This window comes from Panthera pardus, unplaced genomic scaffold (assembly GCF_024362965.1).
Source record: "Panthera pardus isolate Hobbes unplaced genomic scaffold, ASM2436296v1 HiC_scaffold_11, whole genome shotgun sequence".
In the NCBI taxonomy this organism is placed as follows: Eukaryota; Metazoa; Chordata; class Mammalia; order Carnivora; family Felidae; genus Panthera; species Panthera pardus.
In genome coordinates, this window is record NW_026526666.1 from 4,150,514 (window position 1) to 4,173,479 (window position 22,966).

At 41.8% G+C, this 22,966-nt stretch overlaps 2 protein-coding genes across 3 annotated transcripts in view; one reads left to right on the forward strand and one right to left on the reverse strand.

Moving 5' to 3' along the window:
* The window catches only part of CHD1L (chromodomain helicase DNA binding protein 1 like), a 175,855-nt gene that overhangs the window by 78,976 nt on the left and 73,913 nt on the right, over window positions 1-22,966 (reverse strand). The gene's annotated exons all lie outside the window — the stretch shown is intronic.
* Window positions 3,236-22,966, forward strand: part of FMO5 (flavin containing dimethylaniline monoxygenase 5) — a 34,733-nt gene continuing 15,002 nt past the window's right edge. Inside the window, exons 1-5 of one of the 2 annotated variants that reach the window (XM_019436498.2) lie at window positions 3,236-3,324; window positions 3,843-4,015; window positions 18,952-19,140; window positions 20,637-20,799; window positions 21,828-21,970. In XM_019436498.2, coding sequence (XP_019292043.1) covers window positions 3,881-4,015; window positions 18,952-19,140; window positions 20,637-20,799; window positions 21,828-21,970 — 630 coding nt within the window. In that variant the 5' untranslated portion in view covers window positions 3,236-3,324; window positions 3,843-3,880. Of the gene's footprint in view, window positions 3,325-3,434; window positions 3,562-3,842; window positions 4,016-18,951; window positions 19,141-20,636; window positions 20,800-21,827; window positions 21,971-22,966 lie in introns of those variants that run through there. The other variant, XM_019436497.2, reaches the window with a different exon arrangement.

A 22,966-nucleotide genomic window follows, 5' to 3' on the forward strand; every position in this document is an offset into this window, starting at 1 on the left:
GTCTGTGTTTCTAACCATCTTTGAAAATCACGAAGGGCAGGGTCTTCCATTGCTCGTTCTATAACAGTATGGCATGCAGCCAGGAGCCATGGGAAACACAGCATGGCTGCTTGCCCCACGTTTCATCTCAAGTAAGCTGATTCACAGAATGTGTCCTTCAGATTACGCTTGAACGAATCTCTATATCCGCATCTTGTGCAAGGGTTTACCACATCTGAATTTATTTCTTAGAGCAGCTCTAACTGCCATAAGTTTAGTGGCTTGAAACAATACAAATTTATTCTCTTACATTTCTGGAGACCAGAAACCCAAAATGGTATCTTTGGGCCCCAAATCACAGTGTCTGTACAGCTGTGCTCCCTCCAGAGGTTCTAGGGGAGAATCCGTGTCCTTACTTTTTCCAGCTTCTAGAGTTGCATTCTGTGGTTCCTGGGCCCTTCCTCCGTCTTCAAAGTCAGCAGCATACCATCTGCCTTCAACCATCCACGTGGCCTTCTGTCTCAAAAATCAAACCTTCCTCACTTTCCCTTTTATGGGGACACCTCTGATTACATTAGCCTCCCTGGATAATCCAGGATAATCTCATGATCTGAAAGATCCTTACCTTAACCGCATCTGCAAAGTCTCTTTTGTCATATAAGGTAACATCCACAGGTTCTTTGGATTAGAACATGGACCTCTTTGGGACCATGTTTTCAGTCTACCACAATGCCTGTGCTTTATCTCCTCAGGTCCTTTCGGTATGATTTTTCCCTCCCTCTTCTGTGCCTAACAAAAAACCTAGCCCACAGCAGGCGTAGAATAGCTGCTGCTATGCTGTAAGTGACTCCTGTACTAGCCAGGGTTAATTGATGCAGGCGTTACTACCATAACAAATCTCCAAGTGTTAATTCAACAAATGTATATTTCTCACTCATGTCACAGTCCGGTGCTGATCAGGCAGCTTTCCTTGGAAGTTCTTCAAACAAGATCTAAGCTAAGCTCCTTCTTTTACGGCTGCCATCTTAAAAGAAGTGGCCTCCAAAGCGCAATATTTATTGAATGAATGTAAAATGCAGACTTAACAGAAAGAATTAGGACATGGGAGAACCTCTGACTAGAGGTAAGGCTATGTTGTTCAAAAGCCCCTCCTGGGTTAGACCTTTGCAGAAACTCCTCTGGACAATTCCACATGTATGCACACACACATGCATACATGCATGTACACACACTCCTTCAAAAGCCTCATATATATTACCTTGGGATTAGTCACTGTCATCTATCCTGTTATTTGTGTTACTGTTCTTTCCCAATAGCATGAGTAACTGGGTAGAACCTACCCGTATTTTAGTTTGTACGTATTGTTACAGCCCAGTGAAGAAATCCTCTCATTTGCAGACTGGCAGTTAGATGAAACAGAATTTGAGTCAAGGTTTAAAACATTTTACAAGTAATTTAAAAATAATACAAAACGTATTTTCCAAATTTAAAAGTAATTGGGTGGCTCAGTTGGCTAAGCATCCAACTCTCGGTTTTGGCTTAGGTCATGATCTCACAGTTTCCTGAGTTTGAGGCCTGTGTGGGGCTCTGTGCTGACAGAGCAGAGTCTGCTTAGGATTCTCCCTCTTCTCCCTCTTTCTGCCCCTCCTCCGCTCATGCTGTCTCTGTCTCTAAATAAATAAATAAACTAAAAAAATTGTTTTTAAATGTTTATTTATTTTTGAGAGAGAAAGAGCACAAGCAGGGGAGGAGCGGAGAAAGAGGGAGACACAGAATCTGAAGCAGGCTCCACGTTCTCAGCTGTCAGCACAGAGCCCAAGGCAGCGCTTGAACTCACAAACTATGAGATCATGACCTGAGCTGAAGTCGGACGCTTAACCACTTAACAAACTGAGCCATCCAGGTGCTCCTAAAAAAAAATTGTTTTTTGAGTAATTGACCTAATTATTTGTAATTGACTGCAAAACACTAATTAGTAAAGAACTAAAGTAAAATTACATTTTAAAATATTAAGTTTTAAAAGTAATTCTTGCATTGTTCTGAAATTGTAAAAGTAAATCAATAAGGGAGAGATTAATATGCAGTTTGTAAAAGTATTCACTCTTTTCCTGAACCTAGGCATCTCTAGTACATTCAAAATTATCCAATTTATGAATAACTCATTTGTAAATTAAACTGTGTGGTTTGCATCCTTGCCTTTCCACTTACTGGGAAGATGAGGGTGATGATATGCTTGCCTCATGGGGTTGCTGAGAAATTACATGGGTTCATTCCCATCGGGCTTTTTGAAACACACAAGGTGAGTCCTTGAGAAATGATAATTATTGGTCCATGGAGGATGCTTTGGGGGAGGCCAGCAAGTCAAAACCCAGGGCTGACATTATTGACATCAAACCATCTTAAGCCAAGTTGACTGAGGGAGTAAGTAGAAGGTAAACAGATGGATGGCATCAGCCACTGCTTATCTCCAACAACCCCTCACATCTATCAGAGCAGACTCCTGGGTGGGACAGGCGCTGATTCTGACTTGGTGTGTGAAATCCTACATCCCTTACACTGGCCTCCTCTGCATGATTTTATATTTGAAAAAAATTGTTTTTAATTTTTTTTTTAATGTTTATTTTTGACAGACAGAGAGACAAAGCATGAGCAGGGGAGAGGTAGAGAGGGAGAGAGAGACAGAATCCAAAGCAGCTCCAGGCTCCAAGCTGTCAGCACAGAGCTGGATGCACGTGCAGGAGGGGCTAGAACTCACTGGCCCGATCTGTAAGATCATGACCTGACCCAAAGTCAGATTCTTGACCACCGACTGAGCCACCCAGGCGCCCCTCAAGTTCTATTTTCAAAGTGGATATTTATGTTTTTAATCACATATGTAACTGTGTGAGAGAAACCACTTTTAAAAAGTTTTTCTATTTTATTGAAATTCTGTTTATGTTTGGACTTCTCTGCTAAACTATAAGCTTCTCTAAGGAGGAAACAATCCCTTTCTCACTGAACCCCAGCAGCCAGCTCAGTGCACAGGTATTGTAAGTAAATTTCTACCACCAGCGGGGAACTAAAGAGCCACTCTGTGAGGTGAGAGTGGGGTGGGAGGGGGAAGGAGGGTGCTGGGGTCTGTTTTAACAGATCTCCTGAAAGGCGTTCTCCACTCAAGCCTTTAGAGCGTGACTTGCTTTGGGGTTGTCGCTGGTTTCCCTTCACCAGGAGGAGTTTGTCACTTTAAGGCAGATACCAGGAAGTTAAAAGTGGATGTGGAAGGGCGGGGAGGGATAGAGACACAGGGCCACTCTGTCTCCAGGGAGGGTAGTTGCGTGTCTGGGCGGCCACAGCTGAAAAATAAAGGTTGTAGGATTTTTTTCTGCCCAAAGCAGGGTTGGCCCACGTTATATTTTCGCTGCAGGAGGGAGTGGGTGCCGCTGAGTGGCTGGGCTTTGGCTGGAGGGAGGTGGAGAGGAATGGCTCCTCCCCATTGGCTGTTGCTGTTTGCACTCAGTTGCTTTATATGTCTTTGATAACAGCTGAAGTGCAGAGTAGCCCCTGCATGACAGCTGAAAGATCGGCCAAGTGCTGCAAAAGACAGTGAGATGGGTTACCGCAGTGGGGCTCTCAGCTCTGGGTCTTGCAAACGCAGGGCTCCCATATCCCTTGCGCAGCCATTCCCTACAGCCAAAGGGAAGGCAGAATCTGGCTTCCCCCAAAGCACCTGTTGAGGCAGCATTTATTTGGATGCGGAGACCAAGGTCTCTCTTCCTCGAAATGTGTTAACTGATGTGTGCTTTCTGTCTTTTGTCCGTTTTTTGTTTTTGTTTTTTGTTGTTGTTGTTGTTGTTGTTGTTGTTGTTGTTGTTGTTTTTGGACAGGTTACATTGATCCAGCCTGGTGAAGACATCTGGAGACCATGACCAAGAAAAGAATTGCTGTGATTGGAGGAGGTGCAAGCGGGCTCTCTTCTATCAAGTGCTGCCTGGAAGAAGGCTTGGAACCAGTCTGTTTTGAAAGGACTCATGACATCGGAGGACTCTGGAGGTTCCAGGTAAGTCTCCTGGTTCTTTAATACTTGTAAACCTCTCTGCCACTAAGGGCCCCACAGGAGTGTTAGTCTGCAACCTCAGGAGCTCCCCAGGTGCAATCTGAAACTTGAGCACACAGAAAGACCCAAAAAAGTGGCAGGCCACTCCAGGTTGGTAGGTGGCAGGTTTAAATAAGCAAGGGACCTTAAATATGAGGCTTGTCCTGGGCAGCAGTAATACACGTAGATCTCTGCACCCACCACATGTTAAAAATTCATATAGAGGCGTCAACTGGCTTCCATCAGTACCATGCACATGGTCTCAAAACCACATCACTAGGAAGGCAAGCAGAATACACATCCCAAGAAGTCTCTGAGGGTCCAATTCCTGGGTCAACCTGTGGTCACATCCTCTCGATGACCTCCTCCCAACATGCCACTTCTCCTGACCAGCTTTTACGGGGGGGGGGGGGGGAGTGTCACACAACCCCCTCTTCCATAGTGTCCCCTAAGCAGTCAGCAAGGGGTTTCAGTATCACGGAGGTGGTTCATTTGGTGTCTGTCTGCACTGGGGGGCAGATACCATAGGAACAGTGCGGTTACATGCAAAAGAAAACACAGATTAAGATAATGATTCTCAAAACAATTATTTTTTCCACCAAGAGCTGCATGATTCCAACAACTGATTTATTAAGTTCCCTAGCTTGGGGGTGGCTCCTTCAGGGATTCACTTGTGTTCTCATGTGATTTAGTAAAGGCGATACATTAGCAGACTCATCAGGTATGAACACACAGCATACCTGTTCTGATAATGGCACGGGTGCCTCCTTTTGAGACAAAAATAATGCCCGAAGCCATTCTATTTTGGAGGGCAATTCTTCTCACTAGAGATATTTCAGTATTCAGTAAGGACAAGTTTTGTTGGTTATCATTTAATATTTCCTGGATGAATTTAGTAAGGGCATCTATATGTGCTATAACATCCACCGAACCAATGGAGGAAACAAAGACAACAGCCACAGCCAAATAATCCATGTCAGTGAAAGACACGGTGTACCTACCTAGTCTTGAGAAGAGAGAAATTGGCAACTATTGTTACCATGGTGGTGGGGAGGGGGGCGATTCTCCCCTGTGCCAAGGGAAAACCCACGGTGCAGTGGTCCCACCACCCAGGTGGGAGCCATAGCCAAAGATTTGTACCACTGAGCCCCTTTGGGTGGCTGCCCAATAAATGCCCAGGTGATGTGACCAGTCAGTGCCAAACCAGTCACTTTCCCTTAATATGACAGGATGATTACACAGTTCCCATGATGTCTGTCTCATATTCCTGTTACAGCTGGGTTGGTTCTGTTTAGAATAACTTTTCTCTTACTAATAAAGGGGTGCCCAGGTGTTCGAATGTCCATAAACTCATCCCAGATCTGGCTCAGTGGTGGTATTTCTAGAACCAATCCATTCAGCAGTTCAATAAATGTGTAGTTTAATTCATAGAAAAAGAAGACCCATGCCCAGTGTTATTGATCGTGTGTGCCATGGGCCAGGTTTCCAGATTAGTACTGGTAACATCAGATGAAATCAAGAGTGCTAGTCCTAGCTCATCCTTCTTAATGTACTGTGTTAGGGCCTTTCAGTCCCTTTCCTGGAAAGGCGATACCCACCGTGGCAAGCCTGAGGAGCTAGAGGGGGACAGCTGCCCACATACCCATCGGTTGGATTGACTTCTTTGTTGGACATAGGAGTGGGCCCACTGTAGAAAGGTATTTCCATCAGGTGCCCATCCTGCAACTGGACACCAAAGGAGCAGCAGAGTCTAAGGTCAAACAGATGTTTAGTAGGAAATTGTATGGGGAGGTATTTCCCTGCTACAAGAATGCCAAGGCCTCATCTTTAGATGTTAGTGTGGCTACAGTTTTAGGACTTTGACCAAGTCATGTATACCATACATGTTGGCCAGGGGAGGCGGCACTGTCAGGCGTGAGATGGATTAGGGGTGGGTTATGCCAGAGCAAGACCCCCATCTTCTCCCCCTCTTTTAATGGTACCTGTTCCATTGCAGGTATAGTATGTTTCAACAACAGGTTAAGCTTATAGCAGAACAATGGGATCCCAGAGGAGACTGAGTAGTTCCTCCTCACCCAGGAGTGCAAAATAACCCACCAATCCCAGCAGAACTTCCCACTGCAAATTCCAGTAGATAATGCCTTTCCCAGGTGTGATGGGATTTGGTGTTTTCAGCAGCATAACTTGTTGATTCTTGGTATGAGTTGGGGCAACAGGTCTTACTGGTTGATCATGAAAATGTGTTAATGCCTGGAATGGTACCTTAGTCTACTTGGCCAAGGTGGTTTTACCTGTTAGCAATGTCATCTGCTCCTTTAATATTCCATTTTTCTTTTCTACCAACCCTGCTGCTTGGGAGCAGGAACCTCTTTTTACTGTCAAGACTCTTTTTTTAATGTTTATTTATTTTGAGAGGGAGAGAGAATCCCAAGCAGGCTCCATGCTGTCAGCACAGAGCCCGATGTGGGACTTGATCTCACAAACCATGAGCCAAAATCAAGAGTCAAATGCTTAACTGACTGAGCCACCCAGGCACTCCTCACTGTCATAACTTTGACCAGTCTTGCACATCATGACCCTTGAAATGGGACCCTCCCCCCGACCATCACATCTATTGATGAGGGTATCCATACATGATATTCAGTTTCTATAATCCCCTAATGGTGACAGCCTGGTTTGCATAGTGCCAGGGGAAAGTTTGGACTAGGCCAGACGCCAGTGTCCACACAAACCAGGGCATATGTACAACCTTCACACAGAGGGACGGAGATGATATAATCAATTTGCCAGTCCCATACTGGTTGAGAATGCTGGTGGGTGACTCAAGATTCCTTTGGTATTTACCTTTGGCATTGTTTAGAACACACAAAACATGAGTCACTATAGTTCAAGGGCAATACGGGCTAAGGTATCAGCTTCCTGATTGCCAGGGGATGTCATACTTTATAAGCAGGGATGTAGAAGACAGCCTGTACCACAGCCCCTTGTAGGTAGACCCAAACGTCTTTTTACATATCCTGATCCCCACAAGGGCTTATTTATAATCATCCACCCCTCGGCTTCCCAATGTCCAAGCCATGGGTCTCATCCCTTTAAAACAATCCAATTGTCAGTGCAAAGGGTTAACAAAGGATTAACAGCTAGAACTTACGAGCGATTGATCGCCAGCCAAGCATTCTGAGTTCAGCCCACTGGCTGCTGAACTTTGTTCTTTGTTCCTGTTTCCATCCAGATGGTGTCATTATTGGGTTAAGTAGTGACAGCAGTCCTCACAGAGGGATTTCCTGGACTAGACCCATCTGTGTACCAGACATCAGCCAAAATTTCCCCACTACCTCCCCACAGGCTACAGGGACACAACAGGTATAGGGGCAGGGGCACTTGGAGGATCGATATACCCCACAGGTCCTAACTGTACCTGCATTTCTAGTAGGCTGGTGGACAGGGCGCTCCTCTGCTGCAAACAGGCATGCCACTCAATCACAGTGGGAGTTTGAGCCATAGCAGAGGTGGGTCAATGGAACGTATTCTCAACCCATCCCTTCATAGGTAGGGAAGCTCTTACCACAATGTGCTGTTCCTTAGTGAGAGGCTTAACCTGAAGGGGACCTTGGTATGCTGATAGGAGCTGTTGCTCTATGGTGGTATGTCAGGTTGTTGCCTGCTTCCAGAGCTGAGACAAAATCCTAGGAGTACTCTCCCCTTCTCGTTTCTGCCAGTGTCCAGCTCATATATTCCGGAGTCACAGACCCATCTAATTCAAATGGCAGTCTTGCTTGAGCGATGCTCAGAACTAACCTGCCTTCTAGCATTTTGGCCTTTCAAAGACAGCTTACTGCTCTGATCCCCAGTTGGGGGGGGGGGTGTCTTACTGTTCTTTACCAGGTGATATAGTCCTCCAAAGCCCCTAAATCCCTACAAAGACTGGCATCTCATTCACATTCTTAGGGGTTGGATAGGCTTGCACCTATCTGGGACAACAGAAGTCTTATACGACCAGACAACTCCCAAAAACTTTACAGTGATGTCTTGGCCTTGAATTTTGTGGGTTCACTGCCCATCCTCTCTCTCTCCAATAAAGCTTCCAGGGTGTCCTGCAGCAGAAGCAAGTATTCCCATGTTAACATTGTATTATCAATGTAATGGGCCCATTTTAGTGATATGGAGAAGGAGACCAGGGTGGGTCTCAGGCTCCCATCCCATGACATAGGGTAGGGCTGTGCAGGTAACCTTGGAGAAGCACTTGGAAGGCCATTGTTGCCTCTCCCATGTAAACGCCAATTGGTCTTGTGACTCAGTGGTCAGGGGTGTACTGAAAAAAGGCATTTGCTAAGTCCAGTGCAGCACAGTGCACTCCTAGGACTCTGGCCAAGGTATCTAAGATGGTGGCAATGTTGGGCACCGCTGTCTGGATGGGGACGCACTACCTTGTTCAATTCTAGGTAGTGTGCATTCACCATGAGCCATCTGACTCTTCCACTGGCAATGTTGGGCTGTTGAAAGCACTATGGTCACTTACTGCAGTTTTGGATTGCTTCTCCTAGTTCCTTGTGCCCCACAGGCAATTTATATTGTTTCACAGTTACCAGTCTGCAAGGATGACAGGCTTACTGGTTGCCAGTTGACCCTTCTCCTCAGCACTTGTTTGATTTACCCAGAATTCAATGGAGATTTGCCCAAAGATAGGAGAAGGGGTGAGGAGCCTCCAATTGCCTAAGCCTAGCCTTTTACTCAACCAGTGATCATTACCTCTTGATGACCTCCTCCAACAACAAGATATTTTATCTTTCATCAGGAAATGTATGATGGGTTTAACAATGATTAAACTTGGAAGAATTCAACCTGCTGACCTCTTCTCAGCTGCTACCACCTCAGGTGCTATTCAGGTTCTTCTTTCCCTATGCTGGCAGCAAAATAGGACACAGGTTTCTTTACTGATGTCTATGAAAATGCCCCAGAGATCATTTTCATTTAATGAGTTTTGCTGCTATCTGAAAGAGAGTAACAATGTTGCGGGTGGGCAGTGTGAGGGTGGAGTGTAAAAAAATAACAAATATTAGAAAATGTAAAGTGGTGGGGTGACTGGGTGGCTCAGTTGGTGAAGGGTCATTCACATGATCCCACGGTTCTTGAGTTCAAGCCCTACATCAGGCTCTGTGCTGACAGCTTGGAGCCTAGAGCCTGCTTCAGATTCTGTGTCTCCCTCTCTCTCTCTGCCCCTCTGCTGCACTTCCTCTCCGTCTTTCTGTTTCATATAAATAAACATTTTTAAAAAAGAAAAGAAAAGAAAATGTAAAGTAGTTAGAAAATTTAGAGTGGTTGCTCCTGGTCTGCATTAATAAGTAAGTGATCTTGAAATACCTGCTTACAACTCCTTCCAGGGATCCCCTTTTCAGTCCTCTCTAACTTTATGATCCTTCCACTCCCCTCTCGTCCCCTCTCCTTCTTTCAGTTCTGGTTCAATGTAAAAAACTTTTTTTATGTTTTTATAACTTATTTTTGAGAGAGAGAGACAGAGCATGAGCAGTGGGAGAGGCAGAGAGAGAGAGGGAGACAGAGTCCGAAGCAGGCTCCAGGCTCTGAGCTGTCAGCACAGAGTCCGATGTCACGGAGCCCGATGTTACAGAGCCTGATGCTCGAATCACAGACTGCTAGGTCATGAGCCGAAGTCAGAAGCTTAACCGACTGAGCCATCCAGGCGCCCCAAGGATTTATTTATAAAGCATAAATATATTTGCTGTGTGCTCCAAGTCAGCACAGAGCCCAATACGGGGCTCAAACTCACGGCCTGTCTTAAGAGGGCAGAGGGTGCCTGCAACTGGGATTTCTTGTCCTTGCATATATTCAGTTTTAAAATTGAGTTATTAATATGTACATCCAGTCCTACAACTTGTTACTAAGTTTAGGTATCATCTACTTAAAAGATAGTTAAAATAATTATATGCCAAAGAATACCAACCTCCTTTACTGATCTTCAAAGTGGCATGCATTTGGGTTTGCTTTTCAAATCACTTTTTAGGGGCACCTGGGTGGCTCAGTTGGTTAAGCGTCTGACTTCAGCTCAGGTCATGATCTCATGGTTTGTGAGTTTGAGCCCTGCATTGGGTGGGCTCTGTGCTGACAGCTCAGAGCCTGGAGCCTGCCTCCCTCTGTCTCTGCCCCTTCCCTGCTCACACTCAGTCTCTGTCTGTCTCTCAAAGATAAACAAACATTAAAAAATAAAATAAAATCACTTTCTAAACCAATGAATGGCATTAAGGTGTCCAGATGTGTTTCAGATTTCATAAAAGAAGACAATGTTGACCAACTGCTTAAAAATGGCTTTATACCATCTTGACTCTGTCTTGAGGAACAAACTCTATTTGACAATAGTCCTTATTCAGACCTAGAGTGAATACTCCTTGGCAGAACCCCCATGCCTTAGTTTTGGGCACAAGCTGAAAAGGCTGTTAATTAGTGTTTGGTAATTAGTAGAAAATCATACTTTTGAAATCCAGCCAGAACTTAGTATAGAGGTTAAAATCACAGCCTGCGTTCAAATCCTGTGTCTGTACCTACTAGCAGAAAAAAATCAAGAGTCAGAAGTTTAAATGTCTGAGGCACCCAGGTGCCCCTATTATTATTATTATTATTATTATTCAGAGACCCTGGAGTGGGGCCCAAGCTTTTGGTGTCTTTGGCAAGCATCACAGCCAGGTTTGGCAATGACTGATCAGGCATGAAATCACTTCAGGACCCCATTCTACCTGATTATCAGGTTTCTGGCTTTTAATTCCAAAGTGGTTTAAACTTGTTCTCTGTTAAAAACTTAACTTGAGGGGCGACTAGATGGCTCAGTCAGTTAAGCGTCCAACTTTGGCTCAGGTCATGATCTCATGGATCATGAGTTCAAGTCCTGCATCGAGCTTTGCTTCCTTAAAAATAAATAAGCTATATTTCATCATAACTCTCTAACCTCTGTTAAGACAGACTACATCTGTGCCCATTATTATATTGAATGTAGTATACTTACACATATACATACATGTACACACACACACAGTGGGTTTCCGTAGTGTAGTGGTTATCACGTTCGCCTCACACTATATTTCTAGAGCCAAGTGTAATGCTTGGCACATGTTAAGTGTCAAATATATTTATGCTTTATAAATAAATCCTTGGGGCGCCTGGGTGGCTCAGTCAGTTAAGCTTCTGACTTCGGCTCATGACCTCGCAGTCTGTAATTCGAGCCCCGCATCAGGCTCTGTGCTTACAGCTCAGACACTGGAGCCTGCTTCAGATTCTGTCTCCCTCTCTCTTCCCTGCTTGGCTCTGTCTCTCTCTCTCTCAAAAATAAATAAACATTAAGAAAAATTTTTTTAAATTCCTCGAGAAGCACAATGTCTTGATTGGCTGCTTAGAATACTTGTGGAGGGACACCTGGGTGGTGAACTGATTTCAGTTCAGGTTGTGATCTCACCATTTGTGGGTTCGAGCCCTGTGTCAGGCTCTGCGCTTGATAGCATGGAGCTGATTGGGATTTTCTGTGTCTCCCTCTGTCTCTGCTCCCACCCCACTCATGAGCGTGCAGGCTCTCTCTCTCTCTCTCTCTCTCTCTTTCTCCCTCTCTCAAAATAAACATTTAAAAAAAAAAGAATGCTTATGGAAATAGAGACTTTCATTCTCATATATTCCACAGTTATACAGTTGTGGGTCCTGAGGTATTATAAACATCCATTAATTTGGAAATAAACATCTCTTACATGCCAATGTTGTTTTGTCAAGAATTTCCTCTGAGATCTGTTTCTACCACCCCCTTGCTTATTATTTGGAGTCCTGCTTCCTCGCCCCCACAACCTTTCTGTGATTCACTGGGGGTTTCACACATAGGATCATCCCAAGCACTTTGGAATTCTACCATTGCTGCCACGTGTCCAGTAAGACATCGGGCACTGAGGGCTGCCATTTTCTTTTTCTTGTGATAGGTCTTAGAGATTCAGCATACATGTTTTTCTTCTCAGACACTGTTGCTTGCACTCTCCCATCTCTTTTCCTATGTCTCCATTCCACTTGCAAAACAGGAGTAGGATTCAGTCTCCACTTGCCTTCTTCTTGTTATTGCTGAATACTTTGCAGTAATAATTACTTATAAGTTCTCAAGACATTAATTTCAGTCATTTCTTGGTGTCCTCATTAACATTAGATCAGACTGATAGTGGAAAGTAGGTGCTAATGGGAGATGTATCTTTTTGATTCTTCACACTTTAATATTACTTTAGGAGTGAAATAGCTTTAAAATGATAAACTCCTTATGAATGCTGAGGATTTAATACGTATTTAATGCTGGAAAATACTTTTTTCAGAGTCTTTAGTCAATCTGAGTTTTCTAAATCCTTAAAGCATACCAAAGCAGTGCTTTTCGAACTTTAATGTGCATATGAATCACTGGAGATTTTGCCAAAATGGATTCTGATTCATTAAACTGGAGTGCTGCCAAAATTCTGCATTTCTTTCTTAAATTTTTTCTTCCAAAATTTTATTTAGATTCAAGTTAGTTGTGTACATATAGTGTAGTACTGGTTCCAGGGGTAGAATTTAGTGACTCATCACTTACATATAACACCCAGTGCTCATCACAAGTGCCCTCCTTAATGCCCATCACCCATTTAGCCCATCCCCCCCACCCACCTCCCCTCCAGCTACTGTCACTTTGTTCTCCATAATTAAGAATCTCTTAGGGTTTGCTTCCCTCTCTGTTTTTATATCTTATTTCATTTTTCCTTCCCTTCCCCTTTTAAGAAACAAATGTTCGTCATTTGTTTCTTAAATTCCATATGAGTGAAATAATATGATATTTGTCTTTCTGTGACCAATTTTGCTTAGCATAATACCCTCTAGCTCCATCCATGTCATTGCAAATGGCAAGATTTCATTCTTTTTGATGGCCGAGTAATATGCCATTGTACATATATACCACATCTTTATCCATTCATCAGTCGATGAATCAGTTTGGGTTCTTTCCATACTTGGGCTATCACTGATAGTGCTGCTATAAACATTAGGGTGCATGTGCTCCTTCAAAGATTCTGCATATCTGATAAGCCCCTAGGTTATACAGATGCTGCTAATCTGAGAACTACATTTCCAGTTGTAAAGCTCTAAACAGCATATGTAGGGGTGCGTGACTGGCTCAGTCAGTAGAGCATGTGATTCTTGATCTCAGGGTTGTAAGTTTGAGCCCCAGGTTGGGTGTAGAGATTACTTAAAAATAGTATCTTAAAAAACAGAGTATATATATATGTAATATAAAGAAAGATACCATGTGTATACAATATAATGTAAAATGTGGTGTATTGATAAATGTTAATTTAAAATATAAAAACATTATTTATTTTTAATTAAAAAATTTTTTTTAAATGTTTATTTATTTTTGAGAAAGAGTGAGACACAGCGTGAGCAGGGGAGGGCCAGAGAGACAGCGAGACACAGAATCCGAAGCAGACTCCAGGCTCTGAGCTGTCAGTGCAGAGCCCAACGTGGGACTCAAACCACGAACTGTGAGATCATGACCTGAGCTAAAGTTAGACGCTCAACTGACTGAGCCACCCAGGAGCCCCTATTTATTTTTGAGAGGGAGAGAGAGAGAGCACAAGCAGGGGAAGGGCAGAGAGAAAGGCAGGTAGAGAGAATCCCAAGCAGGTTCCACGCTGTTAGTGAATAGCCTTACGAAGGGCTCAATCCCATTAACTGTGAGATCATGACACTAGCCAAAATCAAGAGTCGGGTGTTTAACTGACTGAGCCACCCAGGCATCCCTAAAATATAAAGTTAAGTAATAAATACCCTTATATGAGTAGCTTTAAAAAAATTTAGGGGCACCTGGGTGGCTCAGTTAAGCCCATGACATTGGCTCAGGTCACGAATTTACAGTTCATGAGTTCAAGCCCTGTATCAGGCTCTGTGCTGACAGCTCAGAGCCTGAAGGCTGCTTCAGATTCTGTGTCTCCCTCTCTCTCTGCCCCTACCTTGCTTGCGCTCTGTCTCTCTCTCTTGCAAAAATAAACATTAAAAAATAAATAAATAAATAATTCTTAAATTTATTAACTCTCTTCCCACCAAAAAAAAAAAAAAAAAAAAAAAAAAAAAAAGATGAATGAATACAGAAGCACTCCAAAGAGGGTATAGAGCAGTGGTGCTCAGCAGTGGCTGTACTGTGAAGAGTTACCTGGGAAACTTTAACAAATACTGATGTCAGTGCATCCAGAGATTCTTCTTTTATTGGTCTGTGGTCTCAATAAAGCTCTCCATTACTTATTTCTCATTGCAATTGATGTGGAGACCTTTTCCCTATAGTTTTTACCCCAGCTTTCCCAGGTGATAAATGAGGATGACATTGTACCTTTTTTTAAATGTTTATTTATTTATTTTGAAAGACAGAGAGAGACAGTGCATGCACATGGGTTCCCATGAGCAGGGCAGGCACACAGAGGGAGGGAGAGAGGGAATCTCAAGCAGGCTCCACACTGTCAGCACACAGCTCTACACGAGGCTTCAACTCACAAACCATGAGAGCATGACCTGAGCTGAAGTCGGACGCTTAACCCACTGAGCCACCTAGGCACCCTATCAGGCTTCCCTTGTTTTGATGACCTTGACAGTTTTGAGGATTATTAGTTATTTTATAGAATGTCCCTCAGTCGGGATTTGCCTGATGTTTTTATCACCGTTAGACTGCGGCTATGGATTTGGGGCAAGAAGACCATAGAGGTAAAGTAACATTCTCATCATATCACATCAGTAGTATGTACTCTCAATATGACTTACCACTATTGATGTTAACCTTGATGACCTTGTGTTTGTCAGATTTTGCCACTGTAAAGTCCCTCGTCTTTTTTTCTCCCTTGCCATACTATACACTCCTTCCCATACTCTACTCTTTGAAAGAAAGTCACTATGCACAGTATACACTTAAGGACAAAGTTGGCTTTTCTAGGCCTTTTGTCTTTCAATATAAACTTTAGTATCAAGTTGTCACTGTCTACAAAATACCTTGCTGGGATGTTGGTTGGGATTGCACTGAACCTATAGATCACCTTAAGAAGAACTGATATCTTAACAATGTTGAGTCCTTCAATCTACAAGCACCAAAGATCTTTCTACTTATTTAGAACTTTGATTTTTTTCATCTGTGTTTTATAGTTTCTGCATATAAGTCTTACACATATTTTATTAGATTCATGACTAAGTATTTAGTTTTGTGGGTCCAATTGTAAATAGTATTTTTTTTGTAAATTTAAATCCAATCACTCATTTCTGGCATATAGGAAAGTAATTGGCTTTGTATATTAACCTTGTATCCTCCAACCCTGCTATACTTGCTTATTAGTTCCAGGTTGTTGTGGGGTTTTTTTTCTGTTTTTTTAATCCATTGGGATTTTCTACATAAACGGTGATGTCACCTATGGATAAAAATAGTTTTATTTCTTCATCCCAATCTGTATACTTTTATTTCCTTTCCTTTTTTTTTTTTGCTTTAATGCCACTTTATTTATCTTTGTTTATTTATTATGTTTTTATTTATATTCCAGTTAGTTAACATACAGTGTAATATTACTTTCAGGTAAACAATATAGTGATTCAACACATCCATAAAACACCCATTGCTCATCACGACAAGTACACTCCTTAATCCCCATCACCTATTTAACCCATCACCCTACCCACCTTTTCTCTGGTAACCATCAGTTTGTTCTCTGTAGTTAAGAATCTGTTTCTTGGTTTACCTCTCTTTTTTTCCCCTTTGCTTGTTTGTTTTGTTTCTTAAATTCCACATATGAGTTAAATCATATGGCATTTGTCTTTCTCTGGCTTCTTTGATTATGTCATTATGACTTAGCATAATACTCTCTATCTCCATCCACATTGTTGCAAATGGCAAGATTTCATTCTTTTTATGGTTATTATTCCAGTGTGTGTGTGTGTGTGTGTGTGTGTGTGTGTGTGTGTACACACACACACATACATACCATGCTTTCTTTATCCATTCATCAGTCTATGAACACTTGGGCTATTTCCATAGTTTGGCTACTGTAGATACCATTCCTGTAAACATTGGGGTGCATGTATCCCTTTGAATTAGTATTTTTGTATTCTTTGGATAAGTACCCAGTAGTGCAATTGCTGTATCATAGGATAGTTCTATTTTTAACTTTATTGGAACCTCCATACTATTTTCCCCAAATAGCTAAAGCAATCTTGAAAAAGAAAAGCAAAAATGGAGGCATCACAATTCCAGACTTCAAGTTATATTGAATATAATATATATATATATATAGTGATCCAAATAGTATGGTACTGCTACAAAAACAGACATATGGATCAATAGAACAAAATAGAAAAACCAGAAAGGAACCCACAACTATATGGTCAATTAATGTTTGACAAAGCAGGAAAGAATATCCAACAGGAAAAAGTCTCTTCAAAAATGGTGCTGGGAAAACTGGGCAGCAATGTGCAAAAGAATTAAAATGGACCACTTTCTTACACCACACAGACAAATAAATTCAAGGGGTGCCTGGGTGGCTCAGTCGGTTGAGCGTCCGACTTCAGCTCAGGTCATGATCTCACAGTTCGTGAGTTCGAGCCTCGCGTCAGGCCCTGTGCTGACAGCTCGGAGCCTGGAGCCTGCTTCTGATTCTGTGTCTCCCTCTCTCTCTGCCCCTCCCCAGCTCATGCTCTGTCTCTCTCACTCTCAAAAATGAATAAATGTTTAAAAAAATTTTTTTTAAAGAAAAAAATTCAAAATGAATTAAAGACCTAAATGTGAGACATAAAACCATAAAAATCCTAGAGGAGAACATGAGCAGTAACCTCTTTGACATCAGCCATAGCAACTTCTTTCTAGATATGTCTTCTAAGGCAAGGGAAACAAAAACAAAAATAAACTCTGGGGACCTCATGAAAATAAAAAGCTTCTGCACAGCAAAGGAAACAACCAAGAAAACTAAAAGGCAACCTTCAGAATGGAAGAAGATATCTGCAGATGACATATCTGATAAAGGGCTAGTATCCAAAATATATAAAGAACTTATAAAATTCAACATCCAAAAAACAATCCAATTTCAAAATGGACAAAAGACATGAATAGACATTTTCCAAGGAAGACATACAGATAGCCAACAGACACATGAAAAGATGCTCAACATCACTTATAATCAGAGAAACACAAATGAAAACTACACGAGATATCACCTCACACTTGTCAGAATGGCTAAAATCAACAACACAAGAAACAACAGGTGCTGGTGAAGATGTGGACAAAGGGGAACCTTCTTGCATTGTTGGTGGGAATGCAATCTGGTACAGCCACTATTTCCTTTTCCTGTCTTATTGCACCAACTAGGATTTCTAGTATAGTGTTGAACATGAGTGGTGAGAGAGGACATCTTTGCCTTGTTCCCAACTGTAGGGGGAAATTGTCCATTTTCTCACTATTAAGTTATGAAGTTAGCTGTAGGTATTTTGTCAGTTGTTTTTATCAAATTGAAGAAATTTTCTCTTTTCTTAGTTTGCTGAAGGCTTTTTTTTTTTTAAAGTCATGTATGGGTGTTATATAAACAACATTTCACAAAAACAGAAGAAAAAAATACTACCTCCTTAGTAAATCAACTTGTTTTTCCTATTTTCAGGCTATACTGACTTAAAAATAAATGAAATAGGGGCACTGGGGGGCTCAGTCATTTGAGTGTCTGACTTCAGCTCAGGTCATGAGCTGCGGTCAGTGAGTTAGAGCCCTGCGTCGTGCTGGGCAGCACAGCCCTGTCTGTGCTGACAGCTCAGAGCCTGGAGCCTGCTTCCAATTCTGTGTCTCCCTCTCTCTCTGCCCCTCCCCTGCTTGTGCTGTCTCTGTATCAAAAATTAATAAACATTAAAAAAATTAAAAATAAATAAATAAGTGAAATATATTCAGAGAGAACTACCTAACAGGAGAGAACTTATACAATGTATAATTATATAAATGTGGGTAGACATAGGTATACAATTGCCCTATGCATACATAGTTTTATGCATTTGGTGGTGAGAATGTGAATTTAATTTTGTAATATTACCTTTTTAACTAAAAATCATATCATAGGCCATTTTCAGTGTTCCTACATAGATTTGAAAGTTATAGTTTAGGGGCATCTGGGTGGCTCAGTTGGTTAAGTGTGCGACTTCAACTCAGGTCATGATCTCACGGCTCATGGGTCCAAGCCCCACGTCAGGCTCTGTGCTGACAGCTTAGAGCCTGGAACCTGCTTCAGGTTCTGTCTCCATCTCTCTCTGCCCCTCCCCTGCTCACATTCTTTCTCTTTCTCTCTCTCTGTCTCTCTCTCAAATATAAATAAACATTAAAAAAATTTTTTAAAGAAAATTATAGTTTAGATGTCTCCAAATTCATTTTCTGCTATGGTCTCTTCACTCACATATTTAGAACTTTAGCTGGGATAAATGGAATTTCCAAGGGCTAGCTGCATATCTCTGTTTCCCAAACATTCTCTTCATGTGGCTGACTTGGGCTTACTCACAGAATGGTGGCTTAAGGTAGTTGGACTTCTTACATAACTGCTGAATCCTGCCAGATCAAGCTTTCTAAGAGACAGAGGCCAAAAGCTGCAAGACTCCTTAGGACTGTCTTGGAAGCTATTGGGTATCATTCCAACTTCATGTTGTTGGTCAAAAACAAGTCATAGAGACCACTCAGATTCAAGGGGAAGAGACTACCCAAGGGCACAAATACCTGGAGGTGTGAAGGGATGTATGTGTCTGTATAACTTTTTCATTGGCATTTCTTTCAGAAAACTTTTTCAAATGTTTAGTGACTGTTTATAAACCATAAAGTTAATTCTCAAGTTGCTATGAATGCTTCTTATTTACTGTAGGAAAATCCTGAAGAAGGAAGGGCCAGCATTTACAAATCAGTGATCATCAACACTTCTAAGGAGATGATGTGCTTCAGTGACTATCCCATCCCAGATCATTATCCTAACTTCATGCACAACTCCCAGGTCCTGGAGTATTTCAGGATGTATGCCAAAGAATTTGATCTTCTAAAATATATTCGATTGAAGGTAGGAAATTTTGTGAATGTCTTTGTGTTTGAAGTTGTCAAATAAATGAATAATGTGGTTTCATTTACCAGTGTTTACAAGTAAAGACTGGCTTAATATGCCCACATATCTATCCTATCCAGACAACAACTCTATTCTTATGTCTTCTCTGTGCCTGAAATATATCCATGGAAAGGTCCTTTTTCTGTATATTTTGGGCTTCAGATCTTGGAAGCCACCTGCCAGAATGGTTCCATTCCTTCATTTTATACTATCTAATTGCAATAAAACAAATGAGGGGAAATGCTTTCCCAGTTAGAGAGGGGAACTGACAGATATGGGAATTTAAAACCTTCTCAGTCCGCCACAACTTACTTGCTACTGCTTAGCCTTTTATACTTTCTGAAGTACTTGCCAATGCATTAGTTTTATGTGATCACAACAACCCAGTGAAGCAGTTATCGGGAACTTATTGAGGAAGCCAAGAAGTTAACTCTGGTGTAGAAGAAAGAACACTGAAATGGGGAATGAAAATTTGAGTTCTAGTCTTTGCTCTACCACTAATCAACTTGTGACCTCAGGCAAGTAAGTTCCTAAACTTTGATGTCTCTTGTTTGTAAAAATTTTCTTGTTTGTAAAACAAGATGGTTGTACTAGATCACTCCAATGGTTCCTTACTGTTAAGTCTTCCATGATTTTTCTGTCATCTTTAACCATGGCCATAAAAAACAAAACAACAACAACAACACAGATATTTCTGACAACTGGCAAAAAGCCTAAATCTTCTACCTTTTTGTTTCCCCCTGTGATGAGAACTATTTGGATCTACTCTCTCAACAACTTTTTTTTTAAATTTTTTTTTTAGTGTTTTATTTATTTTTGAGACAGAGAGAGACTGAGCACGAGCAGGGGAGGGGCAGAGAATGGGAGACACAGAATCCGAAGCAGGCTCCAGGCTCTGAGCTGTCAGCACAGAGCCTGACGCAGGGCTCGAACTCACAAACTGCAAGATCATGACCTGCACAGAAATCAGACACTTAACTGACTGAGCCACCCAGGTGCCCCAGAGCTACCCAGGCACCCCTCAACAACTTTCAAATAGGACTTGTCTGGAGGTCAGGGGAGGAATAGGCACTTAATGCATGGGGTGTCTCAGAAGCACTGGAGAAGCCGAAGTTCTATTCGAGTGTTGCATGACATCTTAGGTACTGGTCTAAGAGAACTAGTAATTTGCACTTTTCTAGAAGCAGGGGAGAGTGCGGCATTATCCTGCCATTTTATTTCGCCTGCCTCACGGGAGTTTTCTCACTCTGACCCCAGCCCCAAACAAAAAAGTTCTTATTTGTGAAATATGAAAATTAAATATTCCTGCATTAGCTCTATTACGTGATATCATACTTGTGATATCATATGTGATATCATATGTGTTAATACCCTGCAAAGAGAGACATGTCAGGGAAGATGTCCACTGTACAGGCTATGGTTACAGTCTCCCGTAGCTATCACTTTTCTTTCAGACCACTGTGTGCAGTGTGAAGAAGCAGCCTGATTTCTCCACTTCAGGCCAATGGGAGGTAGTTACAGAATCTGAAGGGGAAAAGGAGGTAAATGTCTTTGATGGAGTCATGGTTTGCACCGGCCATCACACCAATGCTCACTTACCCTTGGAAAGCTTCCCTGGTGAGTAGTCTACAAGGAGGGAAGCCTGTGTGCCATGCCCATGATTATCTCTGAGGAATGGGAAAATGGTGGTCTAAGTGATTCCTACCTTGGGATGAAAAAAGGGCTTATAATAATTCTACATGTTCCCCTGAAAGACGTTGGGGTGACTTTGATTATTGCCATTTGGGAGGCAGAAATAACATTATTTTCGGGGACTAGAGAAAAATTAGAAGGCTCTATCTTTGGTTTCACAACAACCTTAGTTTTTCTAAGGATCAAAAGAAAGAACATGAACTTGAAGGTTGAAGGATTTTTCAGCAATTGAGGAAACAAATGAATATTGAGTTTCCAAGGAAGAAATTAAAACTTCAAGAAAGAAGTTAATTATAGTCTTTGACCTGGATTTTCATTTTGAAAAAAACAAAGCACTCTATTTATTATATTCTAGAGTATATGAAAACATATAACTCCAATTGAAATGGAAGTATTTAATTTTATTTCTTTTGAGACAGAAAGAGAGAGAGAGAATGCACACGAGCATGTGTGTGTGCACACATGAACAGGGGAGGGGCAGAGGGAGAGGGAGAGAGAGAACCCCAAGCAGGCTCCTCACCCTCGGCATGGAGCAGCCTGACTCAGGGCTTGATCTGCAAACCGTGAGATCATGACCTGAGGGAAATCAAGTCAGTTGGCTTAACCAACTGAGCCACCCAGGCACCCCAAAAATAGGTATTTAAAGAGGATGAAAAGACAAAAGATAATGGAGATTTTCTGAAGGAGTTTGGATTTGGGAGTCCACAAGTCCAAAATATAAACAGATCCTGAGTTAAGCCGACTATTCATGATAAGGAAATCACAAGATTCTGCTCTGAGACTGTGAGAAAAGAAAATAGGCAAATATATTCAGAAAGGCAAGAGTGCGGCTGTGTAAAGGGAGACTATATGGAGATGTGTGCTTAAACTCTACACACCGCTAACAGAATGAATGATTTGACAAATGATAGCAGATAAACCTCATCGGATAATTCTTTTCCCTTCCCTTGCAGGAATTGAGAAGTTCAAAGGACAGTACTTCCACAGCCGGGACTATAAGAATCCAGAGAGTTTCACTGGAAAGAGAGTCATTGTAATTGGCATTGGAAATTCTGGAGGGGATCTGGCTGTGGAAATTTCCCACACAGCCAAGCAGGTTTGAATCAGTAAATTACTTTGCTTCACCAAAGAAGCTGTGTGTGGACCCAACATAGAGTATAAATACCTCTTCATATAGCCCATATAGCAGCAAACACAGGGCTTGGCTCTGTGACCTCAGTTGGCAACATTATGTTGATGATATGAGGGAGCCAACATTCCCTGTTAGATTCCCATCATTCAGTTGACCTCACACTAAAGAATCCCAGTGATCCCAATCAGCTGTCTCTTCTGAATGTGCCTCTGACTTTAAAGACCATGCAGTTCCTTGGGGAGTTTGGTCGAATGCAGCCTTCAGAGTGTGGCTCTTGTTTAGGACAGCAGAAGTGCCACAGTCTTACGTGAAGGAAAGCACACTGGTTTAGCTGAAGGCTTTGTGCTCATAGGATGGTGGGGGAATTTTCCTCTTCTCTCCCCAAATGGAAAAAAAGAAGCAGTCTAATCTTTCTGAAGATAACGTGGATATCAGTATGGAAAGCATCCACACTGTGGTACATGCAAGTTCGCCTCAGCTCTGCATACAGTTCAGTAATAGAAGGACATTCACCCTAAAGCAATTTCTATGTCCTAGAGGTCTTTTTTGTTTTGTTTTGTTTTGTTTTTTATCATAGATTTTGAACTAGGAAGAGAGTCCCTTCATTGTAAATTCCTAGAAAAAGATGTGTCGTTGTTACATTTTGTTATTCGTATCTTTATCGAATCATAACTTTATTGGCAATAGGGGAATGTCTGGTTGTTTTCTAGTAACTTTAATTAAGCTGTGTTTCTCCACGAATATGTTTTAAATTACTATTTTTCAATAGAAGTTTAATGCTGCAACTTTGTTAAGTGACCTTTACTCAGAAACTCCATTCAATAACACTTCTCAGTACTATCCCCATCCATCACCACAAAAGTAATTTCATATGTTATTCCATGCATCAATTCAACAAGCTTTATCAGGAAATTGGTATTAAAAAAAGGGTTAAAATGTGTGTAGGTGTAATGATGAAAG